The 23659-nt window shown below is 44.0% G+C and overlaps 1 protein-coding gene across 1 annotated transcript in view; it reads left to right on the top strand.

Moving 5' to 3' along the window:
* The window catches only part of urb2 (URB2 ribosome biogenesis homolog), a 25574-nt gene extending 2423 nt beyond the window's left edge, over positions 1-23151 (top strand). Inside the window, exons 3-13 of the mRNA XM_063192140.1 lie at positions 176-352; positions 1824-4748; positions 5179-5331; positions 5681-5860; positions 8291-8549; positions 12401-12561; positions 15875-15985; positions 17209-17451; positions 20576-20672; positions 21465-21607; positions 22675-23151. Coding sequence (XP_063048210.1) covers positions 176-352; positions 1824-4748; positions 5179-5331; positions 5681-5860; positions 8291-8549; positions 12401-12561; positions 15875-15985; positions 17209-17451; positions 20576-20672; positions 21465-21607; positions 22675-22872 — 4647 coding nt within the window. The 3' untranslated portion in view covers positions 22873-23151. The remainder of the gene's footprint in view (positions 1-175; positions 353-1823; positions 4749-5178; positions 5332-5680; positions 5861-8290; positions 8550-12400; positions 12562-15874; positions 15986-17208; positions 17452-20575; positions 20673-21464; positions 21608-22674) is intronic.
* Positions 23152-23659: the final 508 nt, after the last annotated feature.

Genomic DNA, 23659 nt, shown 5'->3' with positions numbered 1-23659 from the left:
GTGTTATACATATTTCATGTCTTTAATGGCAATGGTGTTTAGTTTCCATTCCAGACAGACCACTGTGTTTGTTATTACATGCTCAGTATCAGTTTCCAGGTGTTTTGCTTGTCCTGTCGCTGGTTCGTAATATAATGTCCTCCTCCTCTTGCTCCTCCTCTTCCTCTCCCCACAGGTTTTATTCGACTGGACCAGCCATGCTCTCACCCTCTTCCACAGCAAGAAGATTGATTTGTCTCAGGAGGTGGCGGAAGGCTTGTGGGTCTACTTTGATGATGTCATCCACAGCAAAAAGCTTCAGAGTGTCCTGAGTCTGGGAAAAACTATCAGCTTGAGAATAACAACGGCTCAGGTATGGGGCATGGATGGTGAATAACCTTGAACGATGCACACACAGTGACTCAGCAACTTTTTATGACTGCACTTACTCAAGTCGTATAGTTTTACAGCATAATTCCCAGCCTCACACTTACACTTCTGTTCCATTCTGTGTTTTTCATGTTAAGTCACTAAAATAGATGGGTTAAGAGGGAATTTGACAATCATGACCCTGTTTGCTCCTCAGGAGGTGGGGTAAGACGAGGATCAAATTGTAAAAAAATAAAACGTCATGTAGTCATATAGAAAATCTTAGAAAACAATTTCTTATTCATAATATAACTAGGAAATATTTATACCAATGAGATGGATGATTGACAACTTAGCTACCACAGTTTTTTTTAGAAAGTCACTAATGAACTAAGGCCCAATGAAGGACTAATGAACTTCCATTGTCAGTTCAGTTCAGCGACGAACACCCCCCCCCCACACACACACACACTTTTGACTTTGACCTTGCCATCATGCCAGGCTTACTGACTTACATTTTCATTTTCTTTTTCTAAAAGGCTCTTCTTCTAAATACCCATACTTTTCTTGTTAAGTTAATCAAGTCTGACATTGAGTTGTTTGTGCGGCCGGTCGCAGGAACTCTAAAACTGTGATGTTTACCAGGAGCAGCACACACTACAGCCTTGCAAGCCTAATTTTAGTTCTGTCAGGGCCGTTAAAGTCAAGAAACACAAGACATGACATTTTGAATACAATTACTTTATTGAGTTAGTTATGAATTAAAGTTGGCAGTATGGCTCTGTTCCCCTGAGGTTTCCCTTGGTATTACGTGAGCACCATGAAAAAGCAGGCAGTCAGGAGACAGCAGTAGCATTGGGAATGCTCATCGAAAAGTTAACATGAACATAGCAGGCAACATGACAACCATGATGGGCCATGCTATACACAGCATAAGGTGGAGCTAGGGAGGGGGTGTGTTGGGAATAAGCAAGCAGCCAGCATTGGGAACAGACAGAGGGTGCATTCCAATATGCAATCTTGCTTCCTCCACTTGTGCTTGTGGCCTCGTACCAGGGAGTAATATGACTTCACTGACAACAATATTATATTTCAATATCTTGCAAAAGCTCAATTGTAAAGTCATTTTCTCATTTGCAATTGGGATGGTGAATGAAAAACAGTCCCCCAAAAGTTGTTGTGGCTAGGCTGACAGCTGGGAAACTTTATTGTTTTCTCCACGGAGGAGGGGCCAGGAGGCGGGGTGAGGCCACAAGCACAAGTGGAGGACGCAAGGTCGCATATTGGAACGCACCCAGAGACATTTAGAATGCTTGAATCAGGCCTGGCCACAACTAATGCTGACGCTAGATTTTTGTTGAAGTGGGTCATCTTGGGAGCCAAGATGAATAAACACAAAGTTCAGACATTTGCCGTTTCAGTTTTCCTTACCTATCTTTTTGTCTTCCTCCACCCCCCACCTCTTATCCATACAGGTCATCAATGACCGCATTCTTGATCACTGCTCGGGCGGCCAGCATTCATCGCCCTCGCTGGCCACCGTCCTCAGCGTTCTGAGCGGCATCCTGTCCTCGCCGGTGCTCTCCGTCACCTACACCGCCAAGTACGAGCTGCTGGCCGAGCTCTTGGCCAGACTCAGCCGCCTAGCTTGCTCTCGCCTCAGCCAGCAGCAGCAGCAGCAGCAGCCCGGCGCGGAGGCCCTGTCCACCCGGGAGCTGGAGACCCTGCTGCTCACGCTGACCACGTACCTGAGCGTCCAGAGGCAGCAGACCAACACCAACCGCGTCTTCACCCAGGTCACGTCCCACCTGCTGCAGCCGCTGCTGGTGCTGAGGCACCTGCTGTCGTCCGGAGTGGCGTCGGCGCCGGAGGAGAGGGAGGACGGACAGCTGCGGCACAGGCAGCAGCAGCACGTCGCCAAGGAGATCCGCGGCAAAGTGGACGCCGCGCTGCAGGCGGCGCTGTTTTCACCGGACAACTTGCAGTCGTACAAGGACGAGCTGCTGACGTCGCCGTTACCCGGTGAGGATGCGGCAGCTCCAGGAGGCGGCAGGAAGGGACGCGGAGGAAAGGTCTTCGCTTCCCCCGTCGGCACAATCGTGGAGAAGCTGTGCGTCCCCGGGTCCTGTGGCTGTGAGCCAGCGGTGTTGTACGTGGTGGTCTCCGCCTCGCTCCCCCTGCTCTTCAGGTTTGCGCTGGACGCCTTCTGCAAAGGGGGCCAGAACAAGCTGCTCTGTTTTCACCTCATGACCAAGTTTGCACGCGCTCTGGACTTTACCGAAGACGTGACGCCCGGCGACTCATTCAAAGCGGAGAACTGGAGCCTCGCTCTGCTCGCCCTGGAGAACTTGCTCGGCGGCTGCGCGAACGCGGACGTTTACAACGTGGCCGCCGACCGCATTCAGCACGGAGACGTGCAGCTCAAGTTTTACCGCCAGCTGGCCCAGCTGCTGTTTGCCCACGCTCAGACGGCCTCGCCCGCGTGGCACCGCTGCCTGAGAACCCTCCTGGCACTCAACCACATGATCCTGGAGCCCGACCTGGACCAGCTGATCGCGTCCGTGTGGGTGGATTACGGCCACACAGAGCCCAGGGTCCAAAAGGCACGGGACGCGCTGGTCTCCTCCACCCTCACCACCTACGCCAAGCTGCGGCAGCTGCCCAGGCTCTTCGAGGAGCTGCTGGGTGTGGTGGTTTGCCGTCCGGCGGCCGCCACAGACGAGAAACCGAGGCAGCCGCTGCTGTCCAAGCACGTGGGTGATACCCTCGCCATCTGCGTACAGGAAGCCCCGTTCAGCCAGAGCTTAGCGCTCTGTGAGCTCATCCTGCGTAGAATACAGAGCGACTTGCTGCCAGACGCTCAAGAGCAGAATGCGGAAGCCACTCGCAAGCTGCTCTCGCTTTCCGTGCTCTTGCATTCCGTGCTCTTCAGCCTGAAGACTCTGGATCACGCCACGCCCGTGCCAAACGTCAGGCAGATGCAGACGTTTATGCTGGAGATGTTTACTGTGCTAAAGCCCGTGCTGGTGTGGGTTAACTCCCTTCCGCCGTCATGCAGCAGCAGCAGCAGCGCTTGGTGTCAAGACGTCAGAGAGTCCAGCCTCCTCCTCACGTACACCTGGGTCGAGGTGGACAGTCTTTTCCAGATGCATTGCAGCAAGTACTCCCTGTCAGGAGACGAGCCTGAGCCCGAGGGCGAGGTCGAAGACAAAGGCAGCCAGCTCCTCTCCGAAGCGCTGGCGAAGGATTGCGATCCTGCTGCCCTGGTGAACTTCAACTCGACGGGACAGGTTTTGCTGAAGCTCCTGGCCCTTCAGAAGATGAAGAAAATCCTTCTGATTAACGCCTCATCATCCTCAGATGTCGGCAGCATGGAAGTTCTCCGCAAAGCAGCCAAGTTTGTAGTGGGGAGGGGCCACACTTCGTCTACTAGCTTGCTCGGTCAAACGTGGGATCTTCAGATTAGCAGTATAGACGTTGATAGCTTCCCTGTCGCTCACTGGTATGTGGTGGCCACCAACCTGCCCATGATTGCACCCTTCCTCACGGAAGAGGATGTGACCCACCTATCGGAGCTGCTCTTGACGTCAGTGCTGGGCAACGACGATGAGCAGAAGGAGAGCAAGAGTGGGCTGACTGTCACGGCCATTTCAAACCAGCTGTTGCACAGTGCACTCCTCGTCGAGTTGCCTTGTCTCTACTCTGCCGTTTTACAGAGCATCATACGTCGTCTCTCTCAGATCTTAAACGCCCAAGGCGCAGGGAGCATCTGCCCTTCTCTGTTGAAACCCGGAGACGAGTCAAGCGGTAAAGTGTGTGACATGGAAACGGGGACGGACGAAGCAGCATGCGACGGAGATGTGGACGCGAGCACTGTGAAGAAGATGGAATCGGCCGTGCAGGAGATCTTGACGACGGTCGTGTCGGGATCTCTGGTAGACCTGCCTGCGGAACAGGTCACAGACATCCTACGCTTGCTGAAGGTTGGCGGTTCGCTAAACGCGGACGCCATGTCCTTGAAAGACTACTCGGATCTCTTCCTGACGACGTTCATGATGGCGACGTGCACGCAGCCCTGCCGCGACGTTGAGGCTCCCGTCAGGACGGCCTTCCTTACCGACACCTACGGGCTCCTGACGTCTCTGCTGACGGGCAGCAACGCCCAGTACGCCCTGAAGATCGCTCGCGGCAGTAAGCTTCTGGAGGGCTTCATGACCTCTGTCTTCTCCTGGGCCGAGAAGGGCCTGTTTGCGAACCTCAGCCGCGCTGACTGGCACCTCGTCCTGCAGGCCGCGTGCCGTTTCCTCCAGCGCCTCCTGGAGCTGATCGTCGAGCGTAAGAGCAGCATGCGGCTCAACCTGGAGCAGTTTACCACGTTCCTCCTGGTCAAAAGCGAAGAGGTAACAATAGGGGTGGGCTATTTTTTAAAGATATTTTTTGGTCTTTTTGACTTTATTTATGACCAGTATAGTGAAGATGGTGACAGGAAGCGAGTTGGGGGAGAGAGATGGGATAGGGCTGGCAAAGGACCCGGGCCGGGAATCGAACCCGGGTCGGCCGCATAGTAGACGAGTGCCCTACCGTTCGGCCACGGTAGGGCCAGGGGTGGGCTATATGACGAATCGTAAAATTGAGTATTGTTTTACAATTGTGTACTTTATCAGAGTATCATCTGTGTTTTTACATTTGTATTAATTGTTAATTACAAATGGCAAGTATATAAAATGCTTTGTTATATATAAACTTTTTTGTTTTTTGCTGTTTTACTTTTTTGATGGAAGGAAAAAAAAAATAGTGATATGACATTTGTGCCATATCGCCCACCCCTAGGTGACAAGTGCTGCGACTGTGACGGTGACTGTGACGGCCACCTCTTCTGCGTGCTCGGCCAGCTCTCCTCCCGCCCTCCAACTCCAGCTGCTGCTGGCGTCTCTCAGCACGGCGGCCGATGTCATGACCTCCAGCCTGGGCAGGAACACGCAGGTGCACAATTAGAGAATCGCCAACATTAAATTAATTTGGTTAACTTTTAAAATCATGGCCACTGGATAATCAGCAATGTCAAAATAACTCTTTACATGTTAGTTGTTCTTTTTAACTTTATTTTCATATTATTTGTTTTAAAATGTGTGCAATATCTCACACTTGTGGATTTTTATAATATAAATGTACAATACTTGTATTTATTTATTTTTAAGGGAACATCAAACCTGTTTAAGGGACAAAAGATGGAAATTAGCCTTATGGCTATAATTTTGTATATTTTGCATTTGCATTTTGATATTAATATTATGCTGTCCTTATTTAAATAAATCAACGTTCAAACGTTCAGCTGGACGAGACGCTGGTGCAGCTGCTGGAGAAGATCCTCTCGGTGACGGGGCCGGCCGTCAAGATGAGCCTGACGAGCAGGCAGGTGGAGGACGAGGGGGCGCAGGCCTTCTCCGTCAACGTCGTCACTGGGATGCTGCAGAGCGAGCTGGCCTGGATCTCCCAGCAGGCTGCCAAGCAGGTATGTGTGTGTGTGCTATATGGTTCATATCAGAGTTGTATAAAGTAGAAGTACTCTTACAATGTTGTTACAACACTAGTGGTATGATTACATGGTTTGAACTTTGTAATATCATACCACGAGTGTTGTTATTACATCTGTTGTAAGAGTACTTCTACTTCTACTATTTACAACTCTGGTTATTAATATATGTGAAATTATAAGTGTAATGTCTTGTGTATTCTGTATTGATGTACCGGCATGTACTGTATGTATGCTACTGGCAGGGCTTGAAAACGAAATTATTTTTCAAACGTTCCGTTCCGAACTGTTCAGGCAAATTTCAGGTTAACGTTTTCGTTCTTGCAATCGTTCCCCCACAAAAATATCGTTCCTGAACCGGTTCGGAACGAAAAATAATGTTCGTTCTTAACATTCCTGCAGTGTTTAACGGCCATATTAAGTCTATTTTCGTGGACTTTATCTTAGAATAGACGTACTCATTATTTCCCCTTGATTTACACAGCTATTCTCAAAAATAATAACACACCCAAAAACACTCAGATGGGCTATCCATCCTGGCAGATTTAACCGGATGCCTATAATTCTTATCAAAAGTAGCCTATGCCAGCCCAGTAGCGGTGGGTGGAAATGTTGATTAGGGAGGCACAATACAGAATAGCCAGAGAGAGTTTAAAAAAATAGCCAGAGAGAGTTCCTAAAAAAATCTCTGGAATAGCGCAGGTGACGTCAGCATAATAAGAGGTGTCGATAGGCATGGATTTCAGTTCTTGCCTAGCTCTATTTAATAGGCCATGATGAGGTTTGCAGCAAGTGAAACGTGTAAGTAAAAGGGACACAGTTTGCTCCACAAAAAATCCCAAACTGTTTTGAGATGTGCACGATGCAAGGGGTCACTATAGTTCTAGAGAAGGGACAGGTTGCATATGCTCTCAGATATCGGCTACCAACCATTCCAGTGCAAGTCCATCACCACAAAACCGGAGACCTTTTGTAGCCTAACAGACAAGCGTCACAAAATAGTAAGAGTTTCCACGTAGTCCATCCCATCAGCCCAGCCCTCTGCACGACAGAAGAGAATAATAACTTAAACAACAACAAATGCGCTGTCTTTCTCTATCCCTGCTTGTTGTCACACGCGACCTGTTATCCGTGATGACAGCCAGGAAATATTGCGCAATACTGAGGAAACCATCGAAACATTGAGCGGGCCAGCTAACGTCAGCTAGCGTCAGTCCATCTGCCACGAATGACTTTATCCCGCATTGACCACAACAACAGATAAATAAGACGTCCTTGATTACAGCACATAAAACACCAGCTCTCACCTCTCTTCTCTACAACCGACAGTGGGATACGCTGCGCACAACAAAAGCACCTCAGTAACTTTACGACAACATAATTTGCCATAACCGCATTGAACATCGAGGCACTCGGCGGTGCCATTACAAGTAGTAAGCTAAACATGACTTACCCACCAGTTGCCTCTCGAGAGCACTCTGCGAATTAGGTTCATCAAATCGCCTATCCATCCAATTCCTTTGCAAATCATAGACTGTATGGTCCAAATACTCTGTCCCTGTAGGAATCCCAACACCGATCTCAAGACATGTTCTCTTTTGCTCTCCATGGTGTCAATATAGAACTCTGTAGGCCTACTGTCCGTGAATGAGACTGAAGAACAGCGCGGGTAAAGTGTCATTTCTCTTACAAAAACTTATTTGATATTGGTGGTCAACAACTTTAGGGCGGGTTTATTAGAGCCAACTTCCAATCACTATGAGAAAGCCAGGAGAACAGAGACAGTTTAGTTCTAGTTTCCTATCAAAATCTCTGAGGAGAAGCACATCCGTCTAAAATTTACCCAGGAAGTTTCTCCATACAATGCACAGTCGCACTCTGATTGGCCAATGCTCCTCAATATTTTATCAATCGGCGGCAAGAGCTCAGGTGAAGCAAAATGCTGTTGCTGTATGCATGTTTCCCCTCATACACGTCAGTAGCCGAACTAAAAGACTGCTCGTCGCCATGGTTACTCCTCAAACAAAATCGTGCACTTGTATGAAATATAGAGAACGAAAAAAAAAACGTTATTAACCGGTTTGTGGATTTCAGAATAACGTTTTTGTTCCGGAACACTTGAAGACCATTTCGTTTTCGTTTTCGTTTTCGTTTTCGTTTCCGTTCCTTGTAAAATTCCATAAAATTTCGTTCGTTTTCGGTTTTCGTTTTCGTTCCTTGAACCGGTTCGGAGCCCTGGCTACTGGACACCGTCATTTCCCTCAGGATTAATTAATGATTAATGAATAATGTTTAATTAACGTAAAATGTGAAGGAAACCAATAAATACTTGTGACTATCTACTGTAAAGATATTGAATAAAAACCTACCGTTATCATACCGTATCAATGAATTATACTGTACTAGCAGCAGCAGGAGGTGGAGGAGGAGGAGGGTCAGAAGATGGCCGAGGGGATCCACACTCCGCAGCTGAGGCACGGGGAGCTGTACCAGAGCTGCGGGCAGCAGATCCTGAGGGAGCTGTTCTCCGCGCCGTGCTCCATGGAGCTGCTGCGCTCGGCTCTACACTTCCTGTTGGTGTACCACACGGCGATGGTGCAGGTCAAGGACCTAGGCCTTGGAGAGCTGTTTGTGGACGTTTCGCACAACGTTCACAAATTACTGTCAGGTAAATGCACCATTCATGTACATAACTATCAAGTTCAAGAAGTTTATTGCCATGTCAACACAGTTGATACAAATTTGTTGTGGCACATCAAATAATGTACATGGACAAGATACACAACAGCAAAGCACATACAGTAAATATAAATATGGGTAGACATGGACACATAAACAGTAAAGAGAAAAAGGGACCCAGTATTCATAATAATACAAAGGTTTTCACAAGGATTTAGGGCTGTCCCGACTATTCGACGTAATCGATTACGTCGATTGCGTAAATAAGTCGGCGTGTTCAACATACCGTCGATTGCGTGATTTGCGCTAAAAAAAAAAAAAAAAAAAAATTATTTTTTTTTTTTTTTTTTTTTTTTTTTTTACTTTTTTTACTTTACTTTTTACTTTTTTTTACTTTTTTTATTTTTTTTTTTTAAACGATATCCGTTTTTGTTAAAAACAATTTGAATTACGATTTCCTTAGCATTTTCCTCCTGGAGTAAATGCACCACAAATGCTTGAAAGACAGGGATCACAAGTCTAGTCAAGTTGTAGTAGTTAACTTGGGTTTGGGAGCGATATAAAAAACAGTTTTAATGAGTTAGGTGGCAGGCCTTCATTGACACAGCAGAGGAGACATCGGGCTGCATATAGAAATAATGAATGCGAATATAGACATACATGTGTAATATGTTGTTCAGCCCTTTTAATGGGAGGACTTTTGAAAAACTGGCCCTGTGACCAGCACCCCTCATGTAGAATGTGTAAGCCTGTGGGGGAAAAAGCATAGCCTACCCTCTTAGATCCTTTTTGTCTATGCGTTAACATTTCACAGTGCTCTTAAATTCTTATCTCTGCTCCTATTTTGTTTTATTATTTTTTTCATTCCATAGACCCCTGCATGAGGGACGAATGAAACTGTGTTGTAAACATAAATGATTCACTGTACTGTATTTTTAAAATATAAATGACAATGTACTACTATTACAGTGCCCTCCATTATTATTGGCACCCCTGGTTGAGATGTGTTTTTTAGCTTCCAATTATTATTATTTTTTTCTAAATAATATGGGACCTTAATGGAAAAAAAGAGGAAAAATCCAACCTTCAATACAAGTGCATTTATTCAGTGGGGAAAAAATCCCACATAAAGAAATAATTATTTGACATCAAATAATGTGTATCACAATTATTAGCACCCCTGTTGTTAATATTTTGTACAACCCCCTTTTGCCAACAAAACAGCACATAATCTTCTCCTATAATGTTTCACAAGATGGGAAAAGACAGAAAGAGGGATCTTCAGCCATTCCTCTTTGCAGAATCTCTCTAAATCATCCAGAGACCTGGGTCCTCTCCTCTGTACTCTCCTCTTCAGCTCACCCCACAGGTTCTCAATGGGGTTGAGGTCTGGGGACTGAGATGGCCATGGGAGGAGCTTGATTTTGTGTCTGGTGAACCATTTCTGTGTAGATTTGGCCATATGTTTAGGGTCATTGTCCTGCTGAAAGACCCAGTGACGACCCATCTTCAGCTTTCGGGCAGAGGGCAACAGATTTTGATTTAAAATGTTCTGGTATTTCAAAGCATTCATGATGCCATGCACCCTAACAAGGTTCCCAGGGCCTTTGGAAGCGAAACAGCCCCACAGCATCACTGACCCACCCCCATACTTCACAGTGGGTATGAGGTGCTTTTCAGCATGCGCATCTTTCGTGGCACGCCAGACCCACTTAGAGTGTTTGTTGCCAAAAAGCTCAATCTTGGTCTCATCTGACCAAAGCACACGGTCCCAGATGAAGCCCCAATNCGGCTTGGCGAACTCCAGACGTTTGCGTTTATGATTGTGGGTGAGGAAAGGTTTTCTCCGTGCATGCCTCCCAAACAGCTTGTTGGCGTGTAGACAGCGCCTGATGGTTGATTTGGACACTTTGTGACCCCAGGATGCTACCATTTGTTGTAATTCTGTAACAGTGACCTTTGGAGATCTTTTGATTTCTCTTACCATCCTCCTCACTGTGCGTGGTGGCAAAATAAACTTGGGTCCTCGTCCAGGCTTGTTTACCACTGTTCCAGTTGTTTTGAACTTCGTAATTATTCCTCTCACAGTGGATATGGGCAGCTGCAGTTGAGTGGCAATCTTCTTGTAGCCTTCTGCCTGACTGTGAAGGTCGACGCACATCTGCCTTACTTGTATGCTGTGTTCCTTTGTCTTTCCCATGTTTTAAGAGTGGATAAGAGAAATGGCCTGGGTTGTCACGTCATTTATTTATACCCCAGGGAAAACAGGAAGTGATGAAATTACTAATTAAATGTTCTACATACTCTGGGTAAACTTTGTAAACTACTGTAGAAAATGACAGAAATGCTTCAATTATATTTATTTCCTGGGAATTGTTAAGGGTGCCAATAATTGTGGAACAGGTGATTTAATGAAAAAGAATTATTTTTTAGTCAGGGATTTTTTTATTTTCCTACAATTCATTTGAGTTGAAGGCTACATTTTCCTAAATTTTTCAGTGTGACAGTATTCTTCTGCAATAAACACTGAATTTATTTTAAGGCTTTTAACACATCTCAACCAGGGGTGCCAATAATTATGGAGGGCACTGTATATATACACATGTCATGGGTAAAATCTTATGTAGCCTTGTTTGTCAAAATATAAGTGGCTGAAATGTAGGCCTAGGCCTATAGTTTCTCCATGCGCCAATGTCATACTATACTCATTGTTTTGCATTTACGCTAAGTGAATAAGTGATTTGAACTGAAACAAATAGATATATTAGGCCTGTATTTATTAGTCTGTGACTAATTTATAAAATGTCCCCTTTTTTTTAGAAATCATTGTCCTAATAGGCCCTAGGTGCACTCTGCTTTATTTGTCTATTATTTTTCAGGTCAAAATTAAGTGGCATATCACAGTTTTTGCCTTCCAAAAAAATTAAATAATAATCGCGACTATTCGAAAAAAATAGTTGATAGAATAATCGGGAGAAAAATAATCGTTAGGGACAGCCCTACAATGATTTCAGTTTCTAGTTCCTGGCTGTTAGTTTTCACAGAAATGGTAATGGTAATATGATAACCAAAAACAAGCTGCTAAATATGAAACTTTTAACTCGATCTGTGTCATGCACCGGGTCTTCCATTTATATGATTTATTCACAGAGCGTGGGACAGCATAGGCATTAGTAGACAGACTCTCACTGCTTTCAACCCTGTCGTCACTATCTTAAAGATTAATCCAGGTCTACTTAGACATGCTGTCATGTCATGTCTTGCATGTCTGGGTTGGGGTTGTCACCGATGGGGCTCATCTCAGAGGTTACATTTAGTTTCGAAGTTATTAAGCTTCTATCTTTCAGTACCCATCAACATCAATTAACTGCTATGAAAAATACACTTGTATTACCAAACAAAATATAAACATTGTAACAGTTTTTGCATGGGTTTGGTTGATTTTCATTTCTGCAAACATGTACTCTAGACATGTTTCACACAAAGTGGATTGCAAAAAGATTCCAAGAAGGTGAAGAATATTTTGAGGGAAAACAGCACAGGAATACTACTGTGTATTGCTAAACACTAGGAGTTATAGGCAAATATGTTGCCTAGTTTTCCTGCAGTAGTGGAAGTCCACCTGGGAATCTCCCTTGTCATTGTGACACACAGCATTTCACAGCACACAGTGCTCACTGCACACGAAGAAATTGCATTTATGCCTCACCCGTTCAAGGTGCAATAGTATGAGTGCAATAGAATGAGTGACTATGAATTTCTGGATCAAATTTTGTTCTAACTGTGTTCATACCTATCGTTCACACTGTTTCATTTGCTCTGACTGTCTTCCCCTCTTAGCTGATTGGCTATCTCAGGCAGAGCTTCAGGAGCTGCTGAACCCAGTGAGCCACCTTATTGGTCAGCTGGTGTCCGAGAGCACGCCAGAGCAGTTCCATACCCTCCTACTGCTGCTGAGGGAGTGTCTGGATGGGGCCTACATCACACAAGGAAGGCACAGGGTAAGTCTGCCAGAAACATTTTAATAGGCAGACATTTCACTTTGTTATAGATGTATGGATGGATGGATGGGAAGAGAGAGGGATGTAGGGTTGGATAGAAAGCTATTCATTGTATTGCATTTTATTTATTTACACCATGCAAACATGTTAAAGGTTAAACATATTGAGATAAGGCTAATTTTGATGTTTAACCTTTCCATGAGTTCCAATTATACATCATATTGTTATGTAGTTTTTCACGGTTTTAAAAGCTCAAGATGTCATTCACATCCTATGGACCAGATGGGCTATACCAGGGGTGTCAAACTCAAATTGACCGAGGGCCAAAATCGAAATCTGTAGCGAAGTCGAGGGCCAAATTCAATGTTTAATTTTTTTAAAAGTGCATACACTCACTTAGCACTCATATTCAAATTCCACTAACAGAATCCCATTATAGATCAAATATACAGTGAGGAGAATAAGTATTTGATCCCTTGCTGATTTTGTTGGTTTGCCCACTAATAAAGATATGATCATTCTATAATATTAATGATAAAATGTATTCTAATATAGAGAGACAGAATATCAAAAAGAAAATCCAGAAAATAACTTTGAAGAATATATTTTAATTGATTTGTATTCCATTGAGGAAAATAAGTATTTGACCCCTCTAGTCAAAGAAAACAAAATACTTGGTGGCAAAGCCATTGTTTTCTCATACAGAGGTCAGATGTTTCTTTCAGTTAATGACAATGTTTGTGGATATATTAGAAAGGACTTTTGTCCATTTTTCTTTGCAGATTATCTCTAAATCACTTAAGTTGTATGACTGTAGCTTGCCAAATGGGAGCTTCTGTTCCCTTCACAGGATTATTATAGGGTTAATGTTTGGAAACTGTCTAGGCCACTTCATGACCTTAATGTGCTTCTGCTTGAGCTACTCCTTCGTTTCTTGGGCTGTATATTATGGATTATTATCATTTTGGGAGGCCAATCCATGACCCACCTTCAGTCTAGTGGTGGTGGGAAAGAGGTTGGCATGCAGCATTGTACGTTTACATGTCTCCCTCCATCCGTTTCTTGACGATGTGAAGTTGTCCTGTGTCTTGGCCAGACAAACAACCTCAAAACATAATGTTACCACTTTCATTTATGATGTTGGAGAAGGTGTTGTTCTTGGGATCATAGGCAGCATTTCTCTTCCTCCAAACACATTGAGTTGTGTTAATGCCAAACAGTTTGATTTTGGTGTCATCTGATTCCAGCACCTCCCAATCATATCCTAATCCAGTTTGACGTTCATTGGCAAACCTCAGGTGAGCCTGAACAGGTTCCTTCTGAAGCCGGTGTACCATACATGCACTGCAGGATTTTAATCCGCTGTGGTATCAAGTGTTTCCAATAGTTTTCTTAGTGATTGAGGTCCCAGCTGCCTTGAGATCATTTCCTAGCTCCTCCCATACAGTTTTAAGGTGCTTTATCTCCTTTTTTCTGGTTATTAAATTCCCACAAGGTCAAATCTTGTATGGAACCAGATACAGGCCTAAGATTGATGATTGATGATCATTTTGTATGTCCTAAAATTGGGAAGAAATTCACCAACAATTTGCTCTTTAATATCCAGGAGCCCATTTCAGCCTTGTTGAGTTCTAAAATCTTGTCCCTGACATCCTTTGAAAGCTTTTTGGTCTGTCCCTTGTTGGCGAGTTTAGTTTGATTGATTGACCGATTCTATGGACTGATTCTGCAGATTCAATGTGTCTTTTGTGCAGGCTACTATTAACAGGTGTGTTCAATTCAGATAACAAGTTGATTGGAAGTGCCATTTGATCTGCGGGATCAGAACTCTTAATGGTTGGCAGGGGATCAAATACTTATTTCCCTCAATTAAATATAAATCAATTATTATATATTCTTTAGAGTTAATTACTGGACTTTCTTTTTGATATTCTGTCTCTCCATATTAGAATACATATTATCATTAATATTTAAGACTGATCATGTCTTTATTAGTGGGCAAACCAACAAAATCAGCAAGGGATCAAATACTTATTCTCCTCACTGTACCTATTTGTGGGCTTTTTCAGTCCTGGGCCCTGGGCTCATATTCCTGTGACACATAGAAATTTCATGTTCAAGTATTGTTATGCTACATATTAATAGTGGGACAACTGTAATACCTATTTGAAATGATCTCGCGGGCCAAATAAATTGGCTCCATGGGCCAAATTTGGCCCCCGGGCCTGTGTTTGACATCCCTGGGCTAATACCCTCAGTCAATACAGTGGAAAGTAATGAGATGTAATTTACAGTGCATACTGCCTCCTTATGTACTGCAAAATGTACTACTTGTATGTCTACTGTATGTACTACTTATGTACTGCAAAATCCTTTTCGAAGGTGCACTGAATTTTATGATTTGTCACAGGGAGGCGCTGTTTCCCATCAAAGAAATCCCAAAATCCCAAAAGAGTTGTCAGTAAATAGGTCACCCAAACAAGACACCAGTTTTGAATGAGAAGAATGTCTGTGTTACCAGAGGCATATCAAAATGTTACAAATCATGCACGGTAGCCAAAAATCAATACCACACACAACAGGAAGATTGATGTGTCCTTCAGATGTTCCACTGTTCTCTTTTTGAAAATCTCTGCAATTTAAAAAGTGAATATTTGCACTTTTTTGTGATATTGAGGTGTCATCGAGTTAGAGTGGGGCTAGCGCAATTTGTCTGTCACTTCTGTGATGGTGGCACAGACAGACGGACAGACAGACAGACAGTAAAGCTTTGAGTCCTTCACAGTCTGAGATCTGACATTGGTCTTCACCGAGCCACACCATAATGGTTTGTATCCCATGCAGTACTTCTGCAGTCTTCAATAGGTTGTCTTGGATCATTTACAAGTTGAATGTTCTTTTCTCTCAGACACAGTACTTTTTTATGGTACCATAAATAAAAGGACCGTACACACACGTCGCTGTTAGTTACTCGCTCAGCGAATGAACTCAATAGAGTGTCAATGTGTTCCAGCGAGACTAGCAGGCGAGTAGGCGAGTATCGATGTATGCGATGTGGGCGGATCCCGAGTTGAAAATATTTTATCTTCGAGCGAGGCGAGTAAGCGAGTAACCAATTGGAAGGCAGAGTTCGGTACTTCTCGCCTGTTCATTGGCAGTTAAAGCCGCGGGAACTTTCAGCGAACGTTCCATGAAACATGAAAGAGAGGCGAGTAGGTGAGCAAGGGAGAAGCTAGTAAATAGCAGAGATGTGTGTGTACGGTCCTTAAAAGGTAGGTGAACTCTAACAAAAAATATTGTATGTTTGTCACAGGAGCTGTCGTCTGGAGTGACCATCGCCAGGCTTGTGTCCACCTGTGAGCTTCCTGAATCCTGTTCCAAGATGTTCTGGCTCACAGCCCCTCAGATTATATCAACTCTGGTGGTGAGAACTTTGATTACTTTTTCTCAATAACGTTCACATTTAGATCTAGATTGCATAGAATACTGATATTTTTGTAGATATTTTTTTAATCTGTTCGTTTGGGCCTTTCGTTTACAGTAAACAAGAGTTTTAGTTCCTATCTATATATTAGATATTTAGATATTAAAATCTAGATTTTTTTTAAAACAATGACATTATTTGCCTGGTGAACAGCTAATACCATGGTGAGTGATTCCATGTTCCACACTGAATTGTGTTGATTTTATCCACGTAAAAATATAAATATATAATTTTTTCTTGCAACTACATGCATGTAAACAAGGCCTTTAGATTGTTGTCCTGGCCCAACTCCCCTTACAAACATGATGCCACACATTTCCTCCATGCTCATTGTCATCCTGCCGCCTAATATCACATCTGTGCCTTGGTGAGTCACGAAGAGGAACAGACTGTTCAGATGAATCGCCGTCTGCATATCTCCATGAAATATGAACGTGTCTGCTCAGTTTCACTTCCCTACAAACCAAGAAGAGACCCCATACCCACACGCTGTAGGTTTTTATTTTTTATTTTATTTTTTTAGGGTTTTTTTGGGGTCTTTTTTTACTTTATTTATGATAGGACAGTGAAAGTGGTGACAGGAAACGAGTGGGGAGAGAGAGAGACAGGTAAGGGCCGGCAAAGGACCCGGGCCGGGAATCAAACCCGGGTCAGCCGCATGGTAGACGAGTGCCTTACCGTTTGGCCACGGCAAGGTCACACGCTGTAGGTTTTATATCTCTATGGTGGATACATACAACACCTCCAGAGTTATGGCTACTGCACTGTCTGACTGCAAGCCAATGAGCATGGCTCTTCAATGTCGCAGTCAAAGTGCAGGCTTTGTGTTGGTAGACCTGGTTTAAAGCTGACTTTAAATGGTGTCAGAAGTGGAATGACTTGACGTGATGAAATGACACCCACATGAGTCACATTCCGGTTCACCTGGACCCTGTTTCTCAAGAGTTAGCAACTTAGTTGGTTACCAATAGGAAATCACATTAAGTTGTGAACTGGCTAGGAACGACACTGTCGAGAAACACGTAAGTTGTTCATATGTTTGAAAACTATGCACCACTACAAAAACAACAGCCACCATTAAGGAGACCATTTCCCCTTTGGACTACCTTGACAACAAATTATTTGACACAATTTGTAATTGTTATTTTTGCTTGTTTTTTTAGTCCATTGTGAGGGATTGTGGAAAGGACGCTTCACTGATCACTTGCGTGGCCATACCAGTTCTGCAGGCTCTGTCGGTCCTGCTTCGCCAGGGGGAGGGGCTGCTGTCCAACCCACATCACGTCATCCTTGGCCTGGAGGCCACGCAGTTCATTCCTCTGGATCACCTGCCCATACAGAGCTACCATGCGGCCTTCGAGGCCATCCACGAGGTGCTCTTCGCCATCATCCAGTGCCATTCCCAGGTGAGTTCTGAGTTCTATCTTAAAACCCCATTTTGTGTAGAATAGTGTTTCTCAACGGGGGGGGTCTACAGCCCTCAGGGGTCATTAGGGAGCCCTTGGGGGGCATTGAGAAGGAGGTAACTGATGGGGGGGCATTAGTCTATTTTTTTTATGCTAAGTGGGGTGTTGGCAGGCTTATGATGTGATCATGGGGCATTGGGAGGCTTATGCTGAGATCAAGGGGAACGTTTGTTAAGGTTGAAGGTTGAGAACCACTGCTGTTGAGACTCTATTATAGCTTTATTGTCACAGATTGTAATGACCAAGTGATGTGTTACTTCATCTGTCACTTAAGACTCTCGATAATCATATAGTCGTATATATTAATGTTATTACGATGTAGCTGAGTGTCTTCAGCGTCGATAGGCCCATCTGCCGTATGATGCTCCCAGGCATGCTGATGACAACGATTGGTAATCTGAATTAAGAAATTGCAATGCAAAACCATGTAATCTGTTAAAAAGTTGCAGTGTAATACAATGTAATCCACATCAACTATCTCTGCAACAAGCTTACAAACTCACAAATTTACTTATTTTCTCTGTTGGCATACCTGAGCTCGAGTCCGGGAGACCAAATAGTTCACACACCACCTTGTAAAACAAGAAATCCTTTTTCAGCAGTTGGCAAACCTGATCTCTATTAAACATCCATTATGCAATAGCCAATTAGATAAGTTAGTGTGTGTGACGTTCGCTTTCGTCTGTGGCCACAACCCCCTACCTACTTTGTTAAGTCTTGTTTAAGCTCAACCTTTGTTTTTACTATTTAGTGATGTTTGCTGCCAGCGTGATTTGGACCAGGACCAAGCGCACGCACGTTAGTCTCATCACGGCCACCCGTTGCTCGTCCGTTTCCCGGTCCACAAGTCACAACGGAGATTACTCATACTCATACCACTGTGCTCTTTGACAACTTGGCGTTATGAGCTATTCCGCAAGGCATTCTCTCAGTGTGGCGTAGGAATACGTTAAGTGGAGGCAGATGTGTAGATGAGGGGCAGGAGGTGTGAGTGAGGAGAGGCGAATGCCAGGCGGCTGTGGCCATGTTGTGGAGTGAAGTGATTAGAAGGCAAAGGCAGAGAGAATGGATAATATAATGATACTCTTACAATCTCTGGTAGAGGTGGGCAAACTCGCATGCGGCCCCGCTGAGCAATTTTATCTAACCCGCTGAACCACAAAACAAGAAGGGCAACTTTTTAAAATACAAAGCAATACTCTCCCCCAACATTCTTAAAAAGCACAAGACGGGCGTCTGGCAGGCATTAGATTAACCAATTCCAAACAGTAGGGTACTGTATCATCTAATACATTTAATTTTGGTGTGTCGGAAAGAAATGGTCAACAACAGCTTTCTATACAGTGCGTCAGCATGTTTTGTTTCTTATTATAGAGACAGGCAAGTGTCTGTGACACCGGGCCTTTCACTAAACATTCTAAACTCATTGTGGCCCTTAAGCCAAAATAATTGGCCACCCCCGTAACGATGAGAAGGTAGAGGTTGGTGTGCCACAGTACAATGTTGGGCCAAGCGCATGGAAACCATTACCATGCTACCCTAATGGCTCACAGCAAAAAAAGAAGAAGCATTTTTATATGCCCAAGTGTGGGCTCATCAGCTCCGGTCTAAAAACATCCTGACGATGTACACCGACCATACCACTCCTCCTGTCTCTCTTGCTCGCTGATGCCTTGCCCATCATGGAGTCTCCTCAGGGAAACTGTGGAAGACAGTTTTTCTTATTTTTATAATATATATTTGGAGGCTTTTTGCCTTTATTTGACAGGACGATGAAGACTGTGACAGGAAGCGAGTGGGGAGAGAGAGACGTGGAGGGGTCGGCAAGAGACCCGGGCCGGAATCACAGTTTCAGAATAATAATGATATTATTGATTTGAAGCTTGGAAGCACTATCACATCATATCATGTGGTTGTTTTCTGGACTTCAGGGTATCAGAACTTTTAAAGTGCATTTCACGATACTGCCTTCTTGCATCACGATACAGTATCGCAACTCTGCATATGATGATGTCTCGGTTCGATACAATATCATTGCAGCCCTACAGGTCAGTATTGTGAAAGCTAAGTAAAACACTGGAGGTGCAGATCGATGCTAGTTAGTAAACCACGATCTGCACCATAGGCATGAAGACTGTTCGTAATTTGTTGTGTATTGTCGGGGTCACCAGAGGAAAATAGGAGACCCGAGACATGAAGCCTGTTTACTTTAATTTATTTATGCTGTTGTTATCAGTAGCAGTATTGTCGCAGTCAAAAATTATGAATTATTTATTTATCCATTCATCCATGCATGCTGGACAGTTGCATGTGAACCCTATCCCCTGCCTATGGTAAGACCCCAGACTATACATTTCGCTTTATTGTCAGGCTTTCCAGGGCTCCTCCACGTTTTGCCTTTTTGAGATGGTTGCCATGTTGGAAAGTCTTGAAATTTGACACCTTTGCTTCGTCAATAACGACAACTGCTCCTCAGAGACAAAGACCCAGCCCCAGATGAGGCTCAGGGATGCCAGAGCACCAATCAATTATTTATACATCTACTCTACGGCTACATACAAACAACAAATAAACAGACCAGGGGTGCGTTTCTCGTTGCTAAGTTAGCAACAATGTTGTCGAGAAACGCACCCCTAACCAAGTAAGCAACCGACTTGGTTGCACTGCAATTTCCCGTTGGAAACCTAGTAAGTTGCTAACAGGTTAGCAACAATGATTTCGAGAAACGGGATCCAGTTACAAAAGGGCACCGCTCCCTCTGGTGCCAAGGTAATAAATATGCTGTAGACTCTTACTGCAGATGGGCCCGCTGATGGGCCTATTCACTCTTCTCACTATTCACTCTTTATTTGCTGAAAACACTCAACTGTATTATACCGTCATTGCCATGACAATGCATAGAGTCTTAAGTGACCGATTAAGGCTTGGTCTTTACCATTTTGTTGACAAAAATAAAGACAATATAACAAAACCTCTGCACTAAGGGTTGCACTAATAGACATATGACAATGTTATTGATTAAACCATGTTTGCGGTCATCTTCCGCCATCCAATGTGCCTGCAGGTAATGCTGAGAAGCGCTCCAGCCTTTCTGAACAGTTTCTACCGACTGGTTGCATCCATCATGGTGGAGGGCAAGCAGAGAGCCGACGTGGATAAAGGTAAGCTGTGGGTAGCTGTGGCCTAAAGTTCAGGGAGGTGGTCTCAAGATCAGAGGGTTGCAGGTTCGAATCCCACCCTTACCTCTCCCTCCCCTGGCTGAAGTGCCCTAGAGAGCAAGGCACCTTACCCCGCATTGCTCCAGGGACAGTAACCAATACCCTGTAAATAACCAAGTTGCTGTAGATAAAAGCGTCAGCTAAATGTAATGTAATGTAAAAAGTAAAACATTTTTGCCTTCATCTGCAAAACAGGAGCAAACATTCATGTGTGTCAGCATAGATACCTCTGTTCTGGAAAATGTTGCAATTAAACCTGATGTTTTTTCACTCTTATCTAGACCTTAGCATTTATAATCCTAGCTGATGTCATGGATACATCAAGTTGAGTTAAAGGCACACTATGCAACATTTTGTAGTTACCGGTAGACAAAATTTTTATATTTTACTGAGATACGACAGTTGAAGTTGATGACAGGAAATGAGTGGGATTGAGAGAGGGGAAGGGTCGGGAAATGACCTCGGGTCAGAGTCTGTTCATGGGATTTTCTATTTATGAATTTTTAGGAATAGCCCCTTGTGCCACTGTGCCACTGTGTCCTGGAAATATGTTGTTTAGGAGTTAATGGTGCTGATATGCGAATTTGCATTTTCTCAGATAAAGAACATAACTACAGTACTAAGTAAATGTCCACACTCGCTATCACGCTATTGAAGAACCACACTGCTGATGACGGTAAGTAAGCCTCTGAGTTGAGTCTGACTTCTGTCTGTCTTTTTTTTCTTTTCTTGCAGTTTTCTTGGAGAGGGACGGCAGGGAGCTTTTGAAATGTGCCCAGCTGGTGGAGAGGATGTACTCCCATATCGCGGCCACCGCAGAGGGCTTCACCATCCTCTCGTCCTTCATGGTGGCCCAATACGTCACCCAGCTGCAAAAGGTAAACTTTTACTCCTCAGTTGTTTTGGAAAACTTCAAATGTTTTCATCAAAACTTGCCTTCTGTTGCTAAGTAGCAAAGTAGCAAATGACACCATGTGGAGGTGTATCGCTGGTGTTTCACAATTTGCTACATCTATCTAATACGGGCAGACAACAAGATGGTCAAGATCAGAGAAATATAAAAGTTTGTGAAAAATGGAAGTTAGCAGGATTTGAATAGTTATAGTATCGTAATAATACCATGTACTACAAGTGAAGGGGTTGTCTTTTGAATTTGTTTGTTTCCCTCTAGTGTTCCCTCACTTGTAATTCCAGTTTTAAGTCAATAGACAGAATACTCCTATTGCATTATAATGCTGGAGCTGTTTGCATGACTTCATTTAGGAAGCTAATAAATGGCACTGACCACTTGTTCCAGTGTCGTCATGCATGACGCTGGCATTTTTAATTGAAAGTGATGGTCGAGGAAATGCCATTTTGCTGGTAACAGATTTCTGGCAAGTGAAATGGCTGATTGAATAATGACTCTCTGGAAAATCGCTAGCCACAGTGGCTGGCGAGCAAGAAAAGTTCATGCCAGGCTTAATGACTCAGCACTTTCAGTCTCAACTTCCTTTAAGCCACGACACCGCTCCTTTTTCTCTTCATCCTTCCATTCTTCCATCCTCACTCACTTTATTTCTCTCTGCCCTCAGTTGAGTACAAAATAGTCTCCAACTTGCAAATACCAGTGTGAAGTTTGCTAAGTCATGAAGACAAAGGCACCTTTTCAAATACTCCACCAAGTCATCGCGCCATGGTTTCATTTAGTGGCCTGTTCCTTGGATCTGAAATGTGCTGCCAGTTACACACTTTAAACCTGGCAGAACACAACATTCAGGTTTTGGCTTCAGTTCAGTTCAGCTCAGGTTTTGTGTGCGACGGGGTGAGAGGAGAAAGCAGGGAAAGCAAGTGCGAACGAAGTAGGCTAGTGTGTCACGAGCGGCTCAGAAAATGAGCTTTGACTCGGACCCAAAATAAGCACTCCGCTCACTCAGCTTGCTCTTCCACGGTGTTCTCTCCACAGGGGACCCTAATGCCAGAGATCAAGAGTCACCTGACCGAGGGCATCTACAGCATCCTGGACATGTGCACGGAGAGCGACATCAAGTTCCTGAAGACCACCCTGCCCCCGGGTCTGCGAGAGGTCTTCAGCGAGCTGTACGGCAGCTTCCAGCACTACCACAAAGCCCAGAGGCAGGGAGAGGACAAATACACCGTCTGATAATGATGCATGAACACCATCATCGTTACGGATGGAGCAGCATAAACAGTAACCACACAGAACTGGAAGTGGACAGTTGTGTACATTCAACCGTGTAAATTCTTTTTTTTCTAATAAATAGATACATTCTAAAAAAATGCAGTGCAGTGCATTGTGTTTTTTTTAATACAATTGCACTTCATTCAATAGAAAACTAATGGAGTGACGTACGTAAATCATGCTCTTTCTGCAAGGCCGACTGTGTTTGTCTGCCTGCTTGCCCGTTTGTCTGCCCGCACTGTGTATGTGTTGTCTGCAGGGGGTGCCACACACACACACACACACACACACACACACACACACACACACACACACAGTCACACACCTAGTGTTGGCCAGGGCCCCAAGTTGTCATCTCTCATTGCTCTTGTTGAACTTTTTTTTTTTTTTTTAATGCTGTCAAAGCAAAAAAAAAAACAAAAAAAACCAATGTGTATTCTACATTTTCTTAAAAGTAATTAGATGCAGATACATTTTTGTCATGTTTTAATGGGTTATGCAATGTGCAGTGCATGGACATTACGAATTACTGTGAGTTTTACTCACATTTGTGAACACACTGTTATTATTTCTCACACCACTGTAAGGGAAAAAAAAGGCTGGATCATGTGCCCACAGTCCACATGATGTTCCTTCACATTTTGACTGCCCCTTCAAGATTTTCGCAAAATAAAAATAAAAAACCCACCAGGAATAACAAAAACATGAAAGTGGAAAATGGCCAAAACTATTGGTTATGGTATTGGTT

The sequence above is a fragment of the Engraulis encrasicolus genome, chromosome 24 (genome assembly GCF_034702125.1).
Source record: "Engraulis encrasicolus isolate BLACKSEA-1 chromosome 24, IST_EnEncr_1.0, whole genome shotgun sequence".
Taxonomy (NCBI): Eukaryota; Metazoa; Chordata; class Actinopteri; order Clupeiformes; family Engraulidae; genus Engraulis; species Engraulis encrasicolus.
This window is presented reverse-complemented; position numbering and strand designations above follow the sequence as displayed.